This window comes from Dermacentor variabilis, chromosome 4, assembly GCF_050947875.1.
Source record: "Dermacentor variabilis isolate Ectoservices chromosome 4, ASM5094787v1, whole genome shotgun sequence".
Taxonomy (NCBI): Eukaryota; Metazoa; Arthropoda; class Arachnida; order Ixodida; family Ixodidae; genus Dermacentor; species Dermacentor variabilis.
Window position 1 is genome coordinate 122,839,215 of NC_134571.1, and position 12,457 is coordinate 122,851,671.

At 53.3% G+C, this 12,457-nt stretch overlaps 1 protein-coding gene across 5 annotated transcripts in view; it reads right to left on the reverse strand.

Moving 5' to 3' along the window:
• Window positions 1–12,457, reverse strand: part of Tsp74F (Tetraspanin 74F) — a 458,205-nt gene that overhangs the window by 18,612 nt on the left and 427,136 nt on the right. The window contains exon 1 of one of the 5 annotated variants that reach the window (XM_075690184.1): window positions 1,959–2,731. The exons of the other annotated variants lie outside the window; for them this stretch is intronic. Coding sequence (XP_075546299.1) covers window positions 1,959–1,983 — 25 coding nt within the window. The 5' untranslated portion in view covers window positions 1,984–2,731. Of the gene's footprint in view, window positions 1–1,958; window positions 2,732–12,457 lie in introns of those variants that run through there. 5 annotated transcript variants of the gene reach the window in all.

Genomic DNA, 12,457 nt, shown 5'->3' on the forward strand with positions numbered 1-12,457 from the left:
GTTTTTACCGATCAGTAATGGTCAACAGCGATCTTTGCGTCTGGCGGGAAACTGTTGTTTCAGAAGAATATCTCTCTACGTGCCATTACCACGAAGTTTCGAGTCGATTAGACCTTCGGGATTTGCGTAATGAAATTCGAAAGGTAATAACTGTTCGCTGCGAAAGCAACCCACACTGAGTGTGAGGGAGGTATTCATCATGGAGCTTTTCGTCGTACGGCACTAAAGTTTCATTTGTGGCCGTACATTTTTCCGGTCCCTTGGTGTCGGGATCTTAAAATTTACAGTCCTTTCTGAGAAGCATGCTTCCACACACATGGAGTGTCAGTGTCACTAGTCGAAGGGGCCCCGTCGTTTCAATGAGGCATGTATGTAATGTTTCGTTAATGCACCAAGATAGCTTGTAAACATGACAGAATTAAAGAATACTCTGTCTCGATCTCATCCACCCTGGCTGCGTCTAGGATATTAGGTTTCGATAGAAACAGTTTGGGCAGGTTAGCTTCTCTTCAAATGCAAATATACCACAAGGCGAACACGATCCGGGGCAGAAAATTGCTTTTGAGCTTCTACAGGGGCGCTTAGGAAAAGCCTGCCGGATGGGAGAAACAATATTCCATGATATCGTGAAGAAACCTGATTCATCATGAAGCACTCCAGGCACATGTGCCTGGAGTGCACATGTGTCTGAACCGCGGAACGACTGTAGTTGTTCAGCGGCAACTCTCATTAAGTTTCCTCCAAAAGCTACAAGGTGGTTTGGAGACTACATTCGAGCAGCCCAACTGCGAAAATCTCTGCTTCTCCTATGGCACAAGGCTAAATATGAATTGCGACGAACTGCGGAAACCCGACGATTGCACTGCTTTTTTTTTTTCTTTCAACTACGTGCGGACACGCTCCCGCGGTGGCGTCCTACGACATCCGGCATCCCCGCGTTCAGCACACGAAACATTCTGTTAGCGGCGAAGCGCGGACAGGGGGGAATCCCGCATAGGACGAAGAGGCGCAATGTGCTAATCGCCCTCTCTTAACACTTGCCCCGCGTAACGCTCACCGGCGACGTCGGCGCGGAGCGCTGATCACGTGCTACCGACGTGGCACGCCGCCATCACGGCTGATATGTGTCGCCCCCCCCCCCCGCATGAGGGGGGGCATTTCCGCGTGCCAGACAACGCATACGCCTCCCTTTGATATCTCCATCGCTGAGCGCCGCTCCTGCCTATACAGCGACAGGTGGTTTCGAATTATGGGCTATCCTCCAAAAGCAATTGAAGCCTACATCCGTAATCAAGCCAGTGTGAAGTTTCAGGAGTGGCAATTATTGACCAATCGCCCGCCGGCATGTAAAGTATCGCTTCATTGTGTGCGCCGCGCCAAATTGCTTTTTCGATGCCGGCGCGAGATATTAATCTCGCTTCAGGAATGTGTGTGTGTAGGGGGGGGGGGAGGCCTGGGGGGCAGGGGGTGCTGGTGCCTGTCGCCGAGTGGCAAATACCATGCTCCTGAGGAACAGTTATATGTGTCCTCTCGATTATGCCTTTAAAGGCGCACGCTACACCGCGTGCTACAGGGAGACGCCCTCTAACAATCAATACGCGCCTATATAAAGTGCAGGCTCAGACGTCGCCCCTTCTCTGGAAGCCTTCGAATAGGCCAGCATATTCACGCAGTGCCCGGCGTTACAACTCGCACGAAACATGTATATGAACAAGAGTGCCCAAAATAGCCCCCATCTGGTGATTCGAGCGAGTGCTCCGGAGATGACATCAACGCAGCTCGGACAAGTACAGTTTATACGCCCTAGGAACTTGGACATTCGCGCGAGTTAACGTTCGATCAACGCGCGACACACCGCATCACAGCAAAAAAAGAAAAAAACTGATATAGTTTGAATCATGCACAAATGGAGAAAGTTAGGAACGGGGCACTCGAGTTGCCGCGATCACGGGGCCTACCCTTGCGACGCCTGTGCTCGTCCATCGGCGAGGAGGCAAACGTCTCGGAGGTATCGGCGAGCCGACAGACAGTTGGCGCAGCAGTGGCAACGTAGCCGAGAAGCTTGGCTCTTTTAAAAGCGTTCGCGGAGGCAGTCGTCGTCGTGAGAGCAGACGAAACGTGGAATGGAGCGTGCGGCGTCGAGTCTCCTGTTGACGTCTAAGCTGCAGCGTACGCGCCACGGGGAGAGGCGTTGCGACGCGAGCGTGCGTGGCGCCAGGTCGGGTGTTGCAACGTCTGCTTCGGAGTCTTCTTTCTCGTCCCGTGGCAAAGGGGTGGGAGGGCGCAGGTTTTTCTTGCCTTCTTTTCTGCGGGAAGAACAGACTTCTCTCGCTGCGGCCGACACGTGCGCGGCCCGAAGAGAAACACGACGACCGCGTCGACGGTGCCGACGGTCCGAGACGAAACAACAGTGCAGTCAGCTGTCCAGTTCGGAATATGACCGGGACGGTGGGGAAAAAACCAGCCAACCGCGGTTGCCGTGCGAAGCGAAACAACCACCTAGGGTGCGCAGGGCGGGCGGCGAATGCAACGCTCCCGGATGACGACGATGCCGTGCGCTCGACGGCGACGTCTCGAGCTCCGTACGATCTGGCAGCGGCAAGGCGGTTCGTTCGGACTGGCACGGGGGTGGTGGCTGCGGGAAGGGGACGGAGCGAGTCTCGGTTGCGTCTAACGCGGCCTCACGCGCGAAGCACCACTGCCATGGTGCGCACGGCAGGGCTTCTCCTCGCGTTGGCGGTTTGCGTCCCTGACGCGGAAAAAAAAGAAACGAAACGAATGAAACGAAAACAAGAAAGAACGCAAAAGTGTTCGCGTGGCGCCTTCGAGGCTGTTGTACTGCCTGCCGCGTGTTGTACGGCCCTCGTCGTCTCGTTCACGAGTCGACGGCGGGCTGAGCTGCGCCTTGTGCGCCTCTCGCGCACACCGTCGTTTCTTGAAGAGCCGCCGCTTGAAGGAATGACGACGCCGACGACCCCCAAACCGAAGCGGGTGTGTGTAGCAGGCCTGCTGCTGCTCCTGCTGCAGAGTTCGGCTCTCTCCACATCCGCCGGCCTTGGCTTCCGAGGGCAACTGGCAATGCGTATACTTGCACACCTGAAAGTTTATGGTTTGGCCCTTCTAGCTAGTCGAAGTAAAGGCAGCAGGTGGGAGGGGGGGGGGGGGGAGGCTTGTCTGCTTGTACTTTCGCGCTTTTAAATTGTGCACACAGACGGGCGTTGCATCATCGACAGCGGGGAAAAAGTCATTCACGAATTATGCGCGCGAGCGAGGGCAATCCACGTGACTGGATCAACACCACGACGTATGCGTGCACACCTACGCGCAAGTGGTAGAGTGCAATCCTGGCAAGCCGCCTCCAAAACACGAAGCCTATGCTACGGCGAAATGAGCGAGAGAACGGGCGAGGAGAGGAGCGCATCTCGTCTGGAATTCGCGAGGGGAGACGCAATCCATATTCAGGTTACGAGCAAAGCGGAGTGACAGTTCCGCTTTGCCGTATATATATCTGTATACGAGAGAGATCGCGCGCGTATAAAGCGAAATAAGCACAAACAAACCTCCGGTGCCATTTCTGAGCAACGCCGTCAAGGTTAGAAACAAACGCAGATAAGATAAGCGTTAGCCGCTTATTTCAGCCACTTAGCATTTTATACGCGGTAACAAGCAGCCGCTGAAAAGTTCAGTCTGCGGCAAATCAAAAATCGCATTTTCATTTTTTTTTTTTTTTTGTGCAGAGCTGCCTTTTAAAAAGTTAAGATTGGTGCGAATGTGGCCTTGGGCAATAGAACGTAAAAAGGTGTATCTCTTTGAACGACGGAAAACCCGTGGACTTCATAAAGAGAAGGCCCATGATAACTAAAAAGAACGTAGATTTTAATGTGAGACACGTTAAGTGCACATATAATGAGAATAAGCCGAGGTCATTATCACCAGAGACGGTGTTCCAACACGTAGGCAGAAACCAGCTCTTAAATCAGAAGTCACAACGGCAACATTTTTTTGTCTTCGCGACAATGCGGTCGCACCTACGACAAAAATTTCTCCCGGCGACAAATCAGACTGTGTCGTAACGAAGACAAAGCGTTAGGTTGGAAAACACAGGGTTATGCTGCTGCGGCGAGAATTTCGTCAAAAAAGAAGCAATCTTGTTTCAGCGTGCGCAACAAAGACTTTCGTTGTCTCCGCTCTGACTGCAATGATGCAGTCGAGATTATCCGGATTCGCTTGTTTGTGTTCTAAATCGAAGGCGAGAAAGGCCTGTCCAACTCAACTGCGACCAACAAGTGTTCATGCGTAACTCACAGCATCATACGGATGATGAATGCAATGCCGTCTAACATGCGTATGCTTCTTTCAAGCCTATTGCGGTGCTTGAGCAATGAGAATGCACAATTCCTAGTCACAATTGAAGACAAATGAACGCGCTCAGTCCGCCTTCCTCGATCGATTTGTCTCCTTTCATGTCTGTGAGCAAGCCGGAACAAAATGTACAAGCGCGGAAAATGTGTGGAAATCGACGAGCAACGTACGGCATATCCTGCTTCGCGTAAATTTCCCCGGGTGGTCACCGACGGTGTGGACAAATTGAAAGGATTCGAACAGGCGCTCAAGCTTTCACCAAAACGCATGCTCGGCGAACAATAAAGTAACGCAATAAATTATAGTCGACGCTTGTATACGCGAAGTACGTCATTTAACCATGCAGTCTATCAATCCTGCCCGGTGAGACGCGAAGGATCTCCCGTGAAAGTTTCACCAGCTGCTTCGTGTTGCAGACATAGCAACTTTAAAGGCCCACATACTTCACCGGGTGACACTGCTCGCGCCGTCTCATATATAAGCCTAGTGATCCATTGTTGGCACTGTCGAATGAATGAAGGCGTTGAATCGTTATAAATCCAACTACGTAACACCTGGCTCGCACGAACACGTCCTCTGGCAGTCCTTCCAGTTGTCGAAACGCTATCGCGCTCTGATTCCCAACAGCCAAAAACGAACGTCTACGAACTCCAACCCTCCATTCGCTGCCACCACTTCTACGGAACTTGCCATCTTGTAGTGAACGATTTCCATGGGCCATTGTAACAGTTCCACTGTTTAATGCACAGGCTCTGTTGTTGGTTCCGCGTAACGACCCTCTCGAGACAATCTCAAAGTTCATGACCTCCGAGATAGAGGGGACGTGCCGTTAGCGCGCCGCCCTATCTCAGAGGCCATGTCTCGGCAATTACACTGGCTTCTTACCTAACTTGCTACCATTTTTTAAACAAACCAACGGCAAAGGTTGCCGTGAACCCTGCGTACATGTGACGACCTGGCTTATGCCAAGCTCTATGATTACGCAATCACCCAAGCAACCAAGGCCTCCCCCTCGCTGTCTTCCTTTTATTGCTCGTGCGTTGCCTGCGAGAGACAATGGGTTGTGAGCGCCCTCCACGCGTGATCGCGGGCCATTGCTTCGCTCACGGACGGCCTGTCCGTCGCCAGGCGCACATACCGGCGACCAGAAAACGTATAGCACGGGCCTGACAGCGAGCGTCGTGCTCTTTTGACGCGTGCATGTATTAATACCGGCAGCCGCGTGCGCCGTTGTTTCCCCACACACGGCGGAGGCGCGAGCGCCACGCTTTCACAGCGCAGCGAGCGCCTTTGAAGTCGCAAAATAAAGGCGGCGGCCAACAACGAAGACGTCTTGCTCGTGCACGCGCCATAGTGAAACGGGACGCATCAAGTCTCGCGCCATGGAACAATGCGCCGTCGGCCGCGGCGTGACTATAGAGGTGCGCGGCTTGCTCGCGCGCTGACCGACGGTGTGTTCTGCGCGCGGAGAGAGAGAGAACGAAGCGAGGAGGGGAGGGAACTAACGGCCGGAGAAACGGGCGAGCGGCTGGAGGAACGACGTTTCGGCCGCACGACTGCTCTCCTGACCTTTGCGCCGCGCTGCTCTTGACAGGTGCTCCGCTAGGTAGCGACCAGGTGCCTCACGTCGCGGTACGCGCATATTAATGGCACGCGGCTCCGCGTAGCAGCGCCTTCCACGACGAACGCGAGAAACAAACAGAGACCGATCGAGGGCATCCTTTGTTTCTTTTCTCGTGCACTTTTATTTCACTCTCGCGAAGCTCAGCGTAAGTCGTGAACGTCACTCAAGCGTGATGGTTACGACACGACGCGGCGCGGCATGGCACACGTACGCGCCTCAAGCTGGTTATAAGATGAAAGTATAAGATGAATTTGAGACCGTGTGGTACAGCGCGAAGCATACAGGGGACACAGGGGACAGGGAACACCGCTTCACGCTGTACCAAACAGTCTAAAATGGAAAACCACCTAAGCCAAACCATCACCCTTATAAGATGAAGTCTTCATCTACGCTCTTGGAGTTTCAGAGGAGAGGCGATGCAAATTTACGCCGGACTGTTACGTCACATGTTCACAAGCCATTTCTGAGAAAAAATATTAACACAACTGGGTGACTTCCCGGCGAGCGAAACTTCCGATCGCTGCCGAAGGCTGGATGAAACCGGCGCGAGAAACCGCTCCTCTTCCTTGTCAGTTGTGACCCCGAAGCGACAGGCGACCGCGCGCGCTCTGCTTTGTTCCGTTCATGCGGCGAACGTAATAGCCAGATCTGAACACGACTGGCGAGTCGTGTTCGACAACGCCCCGCATTCGTTAGAGGGGGCGTCAGGCATTCCGGAATCCGCAATGCACAACGGTGTCTTCTTCAAATGGCGAGTACTGCATCTCGAATCCACCCTTTGCAGCGAAGCTCTGTGGCAAATAACTTGCCGAGGTATTTCTACCCTGATTCCAGAAATATCACAAGCTATCTGCGCGTTTTTGATGAAACGACTGCCTCATATGTTCTTCCAAAGCATGTTCTTTTCCAAAGCAAGATGTCGTTGACCCCTGTCATTCGTACCGAAGCAAACATGTAGCGCGGAAAATCCGCGCTTGTACGCATGTGCACCTCGAATTGAGCAGCGATGTGCAACCGCCTGCACGTACGACGCAATCAAACTAGACGCAAGTTCACCTGTCGTTTGCCTCAACACTGCGAATAAATTAGCCGTAGCCCTTGCACAAGGCCAGAAAGTCAAAACAAAGCGACTTCTCAAAGTCATTGCGTCCATTTCTCGTAATATATTTTCCCCCTTTTTTACAGCGTTACTCCCGAGTAGTAATAGAGTGGTCGTTTGTCGTGCTATATTGGTGAAATGACAGCAACACTCTTCATCGCACCTATAGCCTTGGCTTTGCCACCACAGACTCGCACGGAGGCAGGCGCATGCATAACGGGGAGGCGGATTCCCGATGCTCTCGCAATCGAGGCAGCCCCACAAAGAAACGAAAGAAGCGACGTCTCCAGCTGCCTCCCGCGAGGGCAGCGATATGTAGTATGGGCGATCAAAGCGCGGTCAACCTCGGCGCGACGCCTATTACGGAACGATCAGCCTTGAGAGAAACCTGTCTCGGACGCGCTCTGAGTCCATATGTCTATGCGAGCATGCGAGCGCCGCGTGTCCCCATATAGACTCTCCGAAGGAAGGTCCCGCCGCGAGAAACAAAGAAACAAAAAGCAATCCAGAAACAACGGAAAGAAATAAGGGGGGAAAGGGTGCCAGTCTCGCTTCGGGGAGACCCCATTATACGCGAGTCACCGCGAAGCTATATCTCATCCTCAAGCCTTATTACGGTTCGACGTGGCGCGCGCGCCGGGGATTCTCATGTTCGCCCAAGTAACACGTCGTGCGCATACGTCATTCGGCGCAGTTCCGGGTGGCGCTGGTGACGTCGCGCTGTTGTCGAACAATAACGCCGGCCGGTGAGACGGATGCTCGGACGCCGTGACTTTCTTTCTTTCATTCAATATTTCGCGGTTGCTTCTTTTTTTTCCTCGCGACGTTTACCGACGTACGTACACCAACGATGACTGGAAGTCCTTGCTCTCTCGCCATTTCGCATAATTTGGCCGAGGGGTAACCCCCTGTTTTTAGCGCCGTCCACGAGGTAGCGGGGGCGCATGCAGGTAAGAATGGGAGACGAGTGGGGGAGGGGGGGGGGCAGCAGAAATGCTGGCGCGCCTCCGAGAAATTCCTTGATGGAGGAGAACGGGGCAGTAAGGCGTTCCGCGCAGCTCGCCCAGCGCTTGCGAATCCAGGGCGGTGGATGACTTACCCTTTCTGGCACGCTCGAGCAGGTGACGAAGACGCCTTCGCAAATACGAGGAGAACCGTGCGCGCGGTAGCATCTGTCTACGTCTGCGAAGTCGACGAAGTTCAAGGAACGGGATGATACGCTATGCCGGATATTACGCAGGCTGCCTGTCTGTAGTAATCGTTGCAGACTCAGCGCGCTATTAGCGCTGGTTGCTTAATACGGACGGGTCGCTCAATAGTACAGCTACTGACTCCAGATATGCGAGGTGCTTTCGCGGTTACTTAGTGCGACGTCATAAGATACGACCGGTAGTACACATTAACGCGTTGAATAGTAATCACGCGATTACTGCACCGGCGCCGCCCTGGAACAAATCAAGTGCGTTTTAGGCCGAACATGGCAACCGCTCGGTCTAAAAAGGCTCACTAGCCAGCGGCTAGTGAGCCCTTTTAAAAGCAGACGCTACCATAATGTAAGGGTTTTAGTGTATGATTTATCTGGCCAGTTATAATAAATCCAAGCGGCCCTCCCTACCACCACAACCGTTCTTTGTTTCTGCCACTCAAGCCCAGTTCGTAGTATTACAGCTGCACATTTACATAGAACGGGCTGCTACGCCGACGCCAGTGACCTAAGTAATGCCAGTGACCTAAGTAATGGCGAACCTGAGGTACAAGCAGCGAAAGCATGCAACCGCTAATTATGCACATTTTCATGGCCGGCAGAGAAGCCTCCGGAAGGGTGCTGCTCCGCAAGCTCTTTGCGCACGGCCGAGTAGTGTCGTGACGCTCCGCATTACTATAGAGACCACGCAGTCAGCCCCCGCTGCGCTTAGCACACGCCACGTTATCGGTCAAGACGGGTACAACAGACAATACCGGACCGGGGGTGGAACGCACGCGTTTTGTGCCGGACGGAGGCCAATGCCTCACGTTCTTTGCATATGAATGGTCGTGCATACCCACGGCATACTGCTACTACTACACCCTCTGGCAAAAGAATGGCGCCGCCATCATCACCGGTATCCCATGTACGCTCATCAGCGATATTATCCGTATCACCGTAGCCTTGACGCTTGCCCTCGAAGGGTTTTGCAAATTTGCGTCCGGATGCAACACGCGCTGGCACGACCAACGCTTTGGCTGCGGTCTCAGGTTCTAAGTGGCGCATTATATAGTCACACGTCGGGTCGCCCATTGTGTAGCAAACCCGAATCCTCGTGGCGCGTATATTCAAATGGACGAAGCGATTCTAGCACGACCCTCGAGGAAAGCGAGCGATTGCATCACGTATCATTATCTCAAAGATCACGAAATGCACGAACCGGTCGACTTGTTTTACGGGAAAAGATGGCTGAAGAAAAAACACGGCTGGCATGGAGAGACGCTTTGCCACCGAGGTCCGTGCCTCACGACTTCGCTCCTTCGTGGAAGTTACGAACGCGGTCTGACATGGCCCACCACTTCGGCTTAGAGCTGCCGATGTGGCTGTACACAAAGGGGCCACTACCACGACGTGTAATGGAAGAGCGATTAAAAAAAAGAATGGCTCGCAGATGTGGAGTGGCCGCTCTTGGGCTTTGCTGCAGTTACTGAGGCTATAGTAAATACCGTTGCTTTCGACTCGGAATGAAGGAACTTGTGCGGTTGGCAGGTAGTTGTTGCACCTTGAGCAGATATCTTGTATTTTGGGCAGATACAAAGCAATCGACAGCTGTGGTCAAGCGCAGTGCGAAGTAAAACGGCGTAATTTTCTCACGATTAACACTAATACACGGTATTTCCGTCTCGCAGGGGTTATCTGTGCGCTCCAATCAGAGGCTTGCGAAACATTTGCAAGTCGCACGCATGTTATACAATCTACGCAATAATAAACATTAATGAGGGGCACACTGGGCTTTTTTTTTTTACTTCTCTTTCTTATCGTACGAAACGCCAGTCCTACGACGCAGAAACTTCCGACATTCCGCTCAGAATAGCGGTTTAATTCCTGCCCTTGAGATAATACATTCTTCCCCTACAGCTGTCCGTAGAAAAAAGAAAGAAAGGAAAAGAAAGAAGCCAGGCTCGCTTCTCAAAGAGGAATCAAAAACAACACAAAAAGATATCGTAACTAGATACCAGCAAACGACAACTCTGGCTACACGTCTTTCTCCCTTTCCCTCTTTATCTCCCTCTTATTTTGCCTGCATTCCTTTCCTTCAGCTGACACAAAAGTATAGCGAACAAATGCAATGTCATGATCATGTCTCATTAGCACGACGGCGTGGCGTGATGTAGAGAGAGCGTGCGCCTATGACGCGCAAAAGTAAAGATAGAGAGAGAGAGAAAGATAAAATATGCCGCTTACGACCGAGCGACTACGGTGGCTATAGAGCGAAGTCGTAGGTGAGAGGAGAGGGATAGGAAGGACAGGCCGCGGAGGACAGTCGTAGCTCGAAGCGAAGCTAAAAGCGGCCCGCTCATTTCCATGCAAATTGCTCTCTCCCCGTCGTGCGTCCACCCGCACTAGCCGGCTCGACTGCGATCGCAAAGAACGAGGCAGGACCGTCGGCGCAGGGGCAAATCTGTTGTAACACATTACGCAAGCTCGGACGGAACAGAAATAACGGTAATTTAGGAATATAAGTTTATCCGTGCAAGGGGCGGGTGTGTGTGTATAGGAAATGGAGAAGGGGGAGGGGTTGGGAAGAATGCAGAACAGCCGAAAGCAGCATTTATTACGTGACAGATTCGCAAGCGCCGTCGCACTTACAGATGACACGGAAATGACACCGCGTTTACGTACGCGCGAACATTATAGTCACCGATTGCGAACATCTTAGTTTCAAGTGCGCAAAAGGCCGGTGTGCGTATAGTAAGGTCGTAAGCGTGGAGTGCGCACGCGTAGAGCACTCTATAAATGCGGGCACTGCAGCGGATGTACAATATCGCCGCGCACACGCACGTGCTTGAGTGTCGCGCAATAGAGCGCATGCGCACACGTACCGCTACATACTGCGGGCGGCCTTGCGTAAGAGAATTCGCTCGTGCCGCGCCAACTAATTTCTAATTAAGAGCGAGAGAGACCGAGGCGAAACTATACCGCAGCATTTGGTGGCGGCGACCAGCGCACTGTCACCTCCCGCTGCGTTTTCCTTTCCGGCCGCCAGTCGCCGCCCCAAGCAGTGACCAGCGCACGGAATCGCCATGGACCATGCCTATGTGCCAAATGAGCACCCACGGCTGCACAGAAGGCACAAGGCGAACAATTCCGACTCCATCCTTCTCTTAAGCGGGGCCGCCGCTTTCTCGTGCCAGAATTAGCTCCCTCCTGCATAAGCGACGACCGGCCGGATCTGTCTCGAAAAGTGTGACGCGTAGGAATGTTACCCGCTGCTGAATGAAACAAAGGGAAAGATGCAGTGCGCAGATTACAAAAGAAAGTGGGCACAGTCCTTGCCACACCCAGGCGAGCCTCGTGAGGGCTATATACACCGCCGCGCGCGTGTATACCGAGCTTCACTACGCATACTGTGAAACGCGATGCCCGTAAGGAGGAAAAGGACAAAAAACGTGCTACGGCGAGGCGTATCAGAGAGAAAACTAAAGCCTGCCTCCGCGCGGACTATGTTGGACACAGTCCACCTGGTCCGCGATGCATCCAAGGCCGCGCAGGGATAGAAAAGAAACGCCGCCAGAGCCGGCAGAGCGCACGCAGTCGCCAATGGCCTGGCAGTCGGGCCACGTTATGCAAATCGTGCAGCGGCTATGAAACCGACCGGCGAAGTTGCAGAAAGCGAGCCGCCGGCACTTAGTGCCAGACGCCGGGCGGTCCATCTGAGGACAGTGCGTTTCGATGTCATGCAGAGCGCGACTCGCGCCTTCTTACACGCAGTTTCCTCGCAGACCCGCGTGTTGTGCTTTTATCTCTGCGAGAGCGACCTGCCTACTCCCTCCCCCCCCCCCCTCCCTGCTCCACCCCCACCCTTATACTGCAAGCAAGCCCGTCGAAAGAACGAGAAGTAGATACACTTGGCGAATTCGAATGCGGTGATTGCGAGCGTCGAGGGCGGGTAGTAAACGAGTCTCCAATCACGACACTATCTCGCTGAAGTGTGCATACACGCAGTTGCACACCGCCGCGCGATAACAACACGAAGAACTCCAGGCTTTTAGCTTTACGCATTCTGCGCTAGCACAAGACGGGGAATGTGTGTGCGTGTGGGATGCAGAAAGCGGGGGGGGGGCGGGGGGGGGGGCAGTTAAATTCGCGTGGGCAGTCGAACACGTTTCGAGAGGGCTCTCCGACG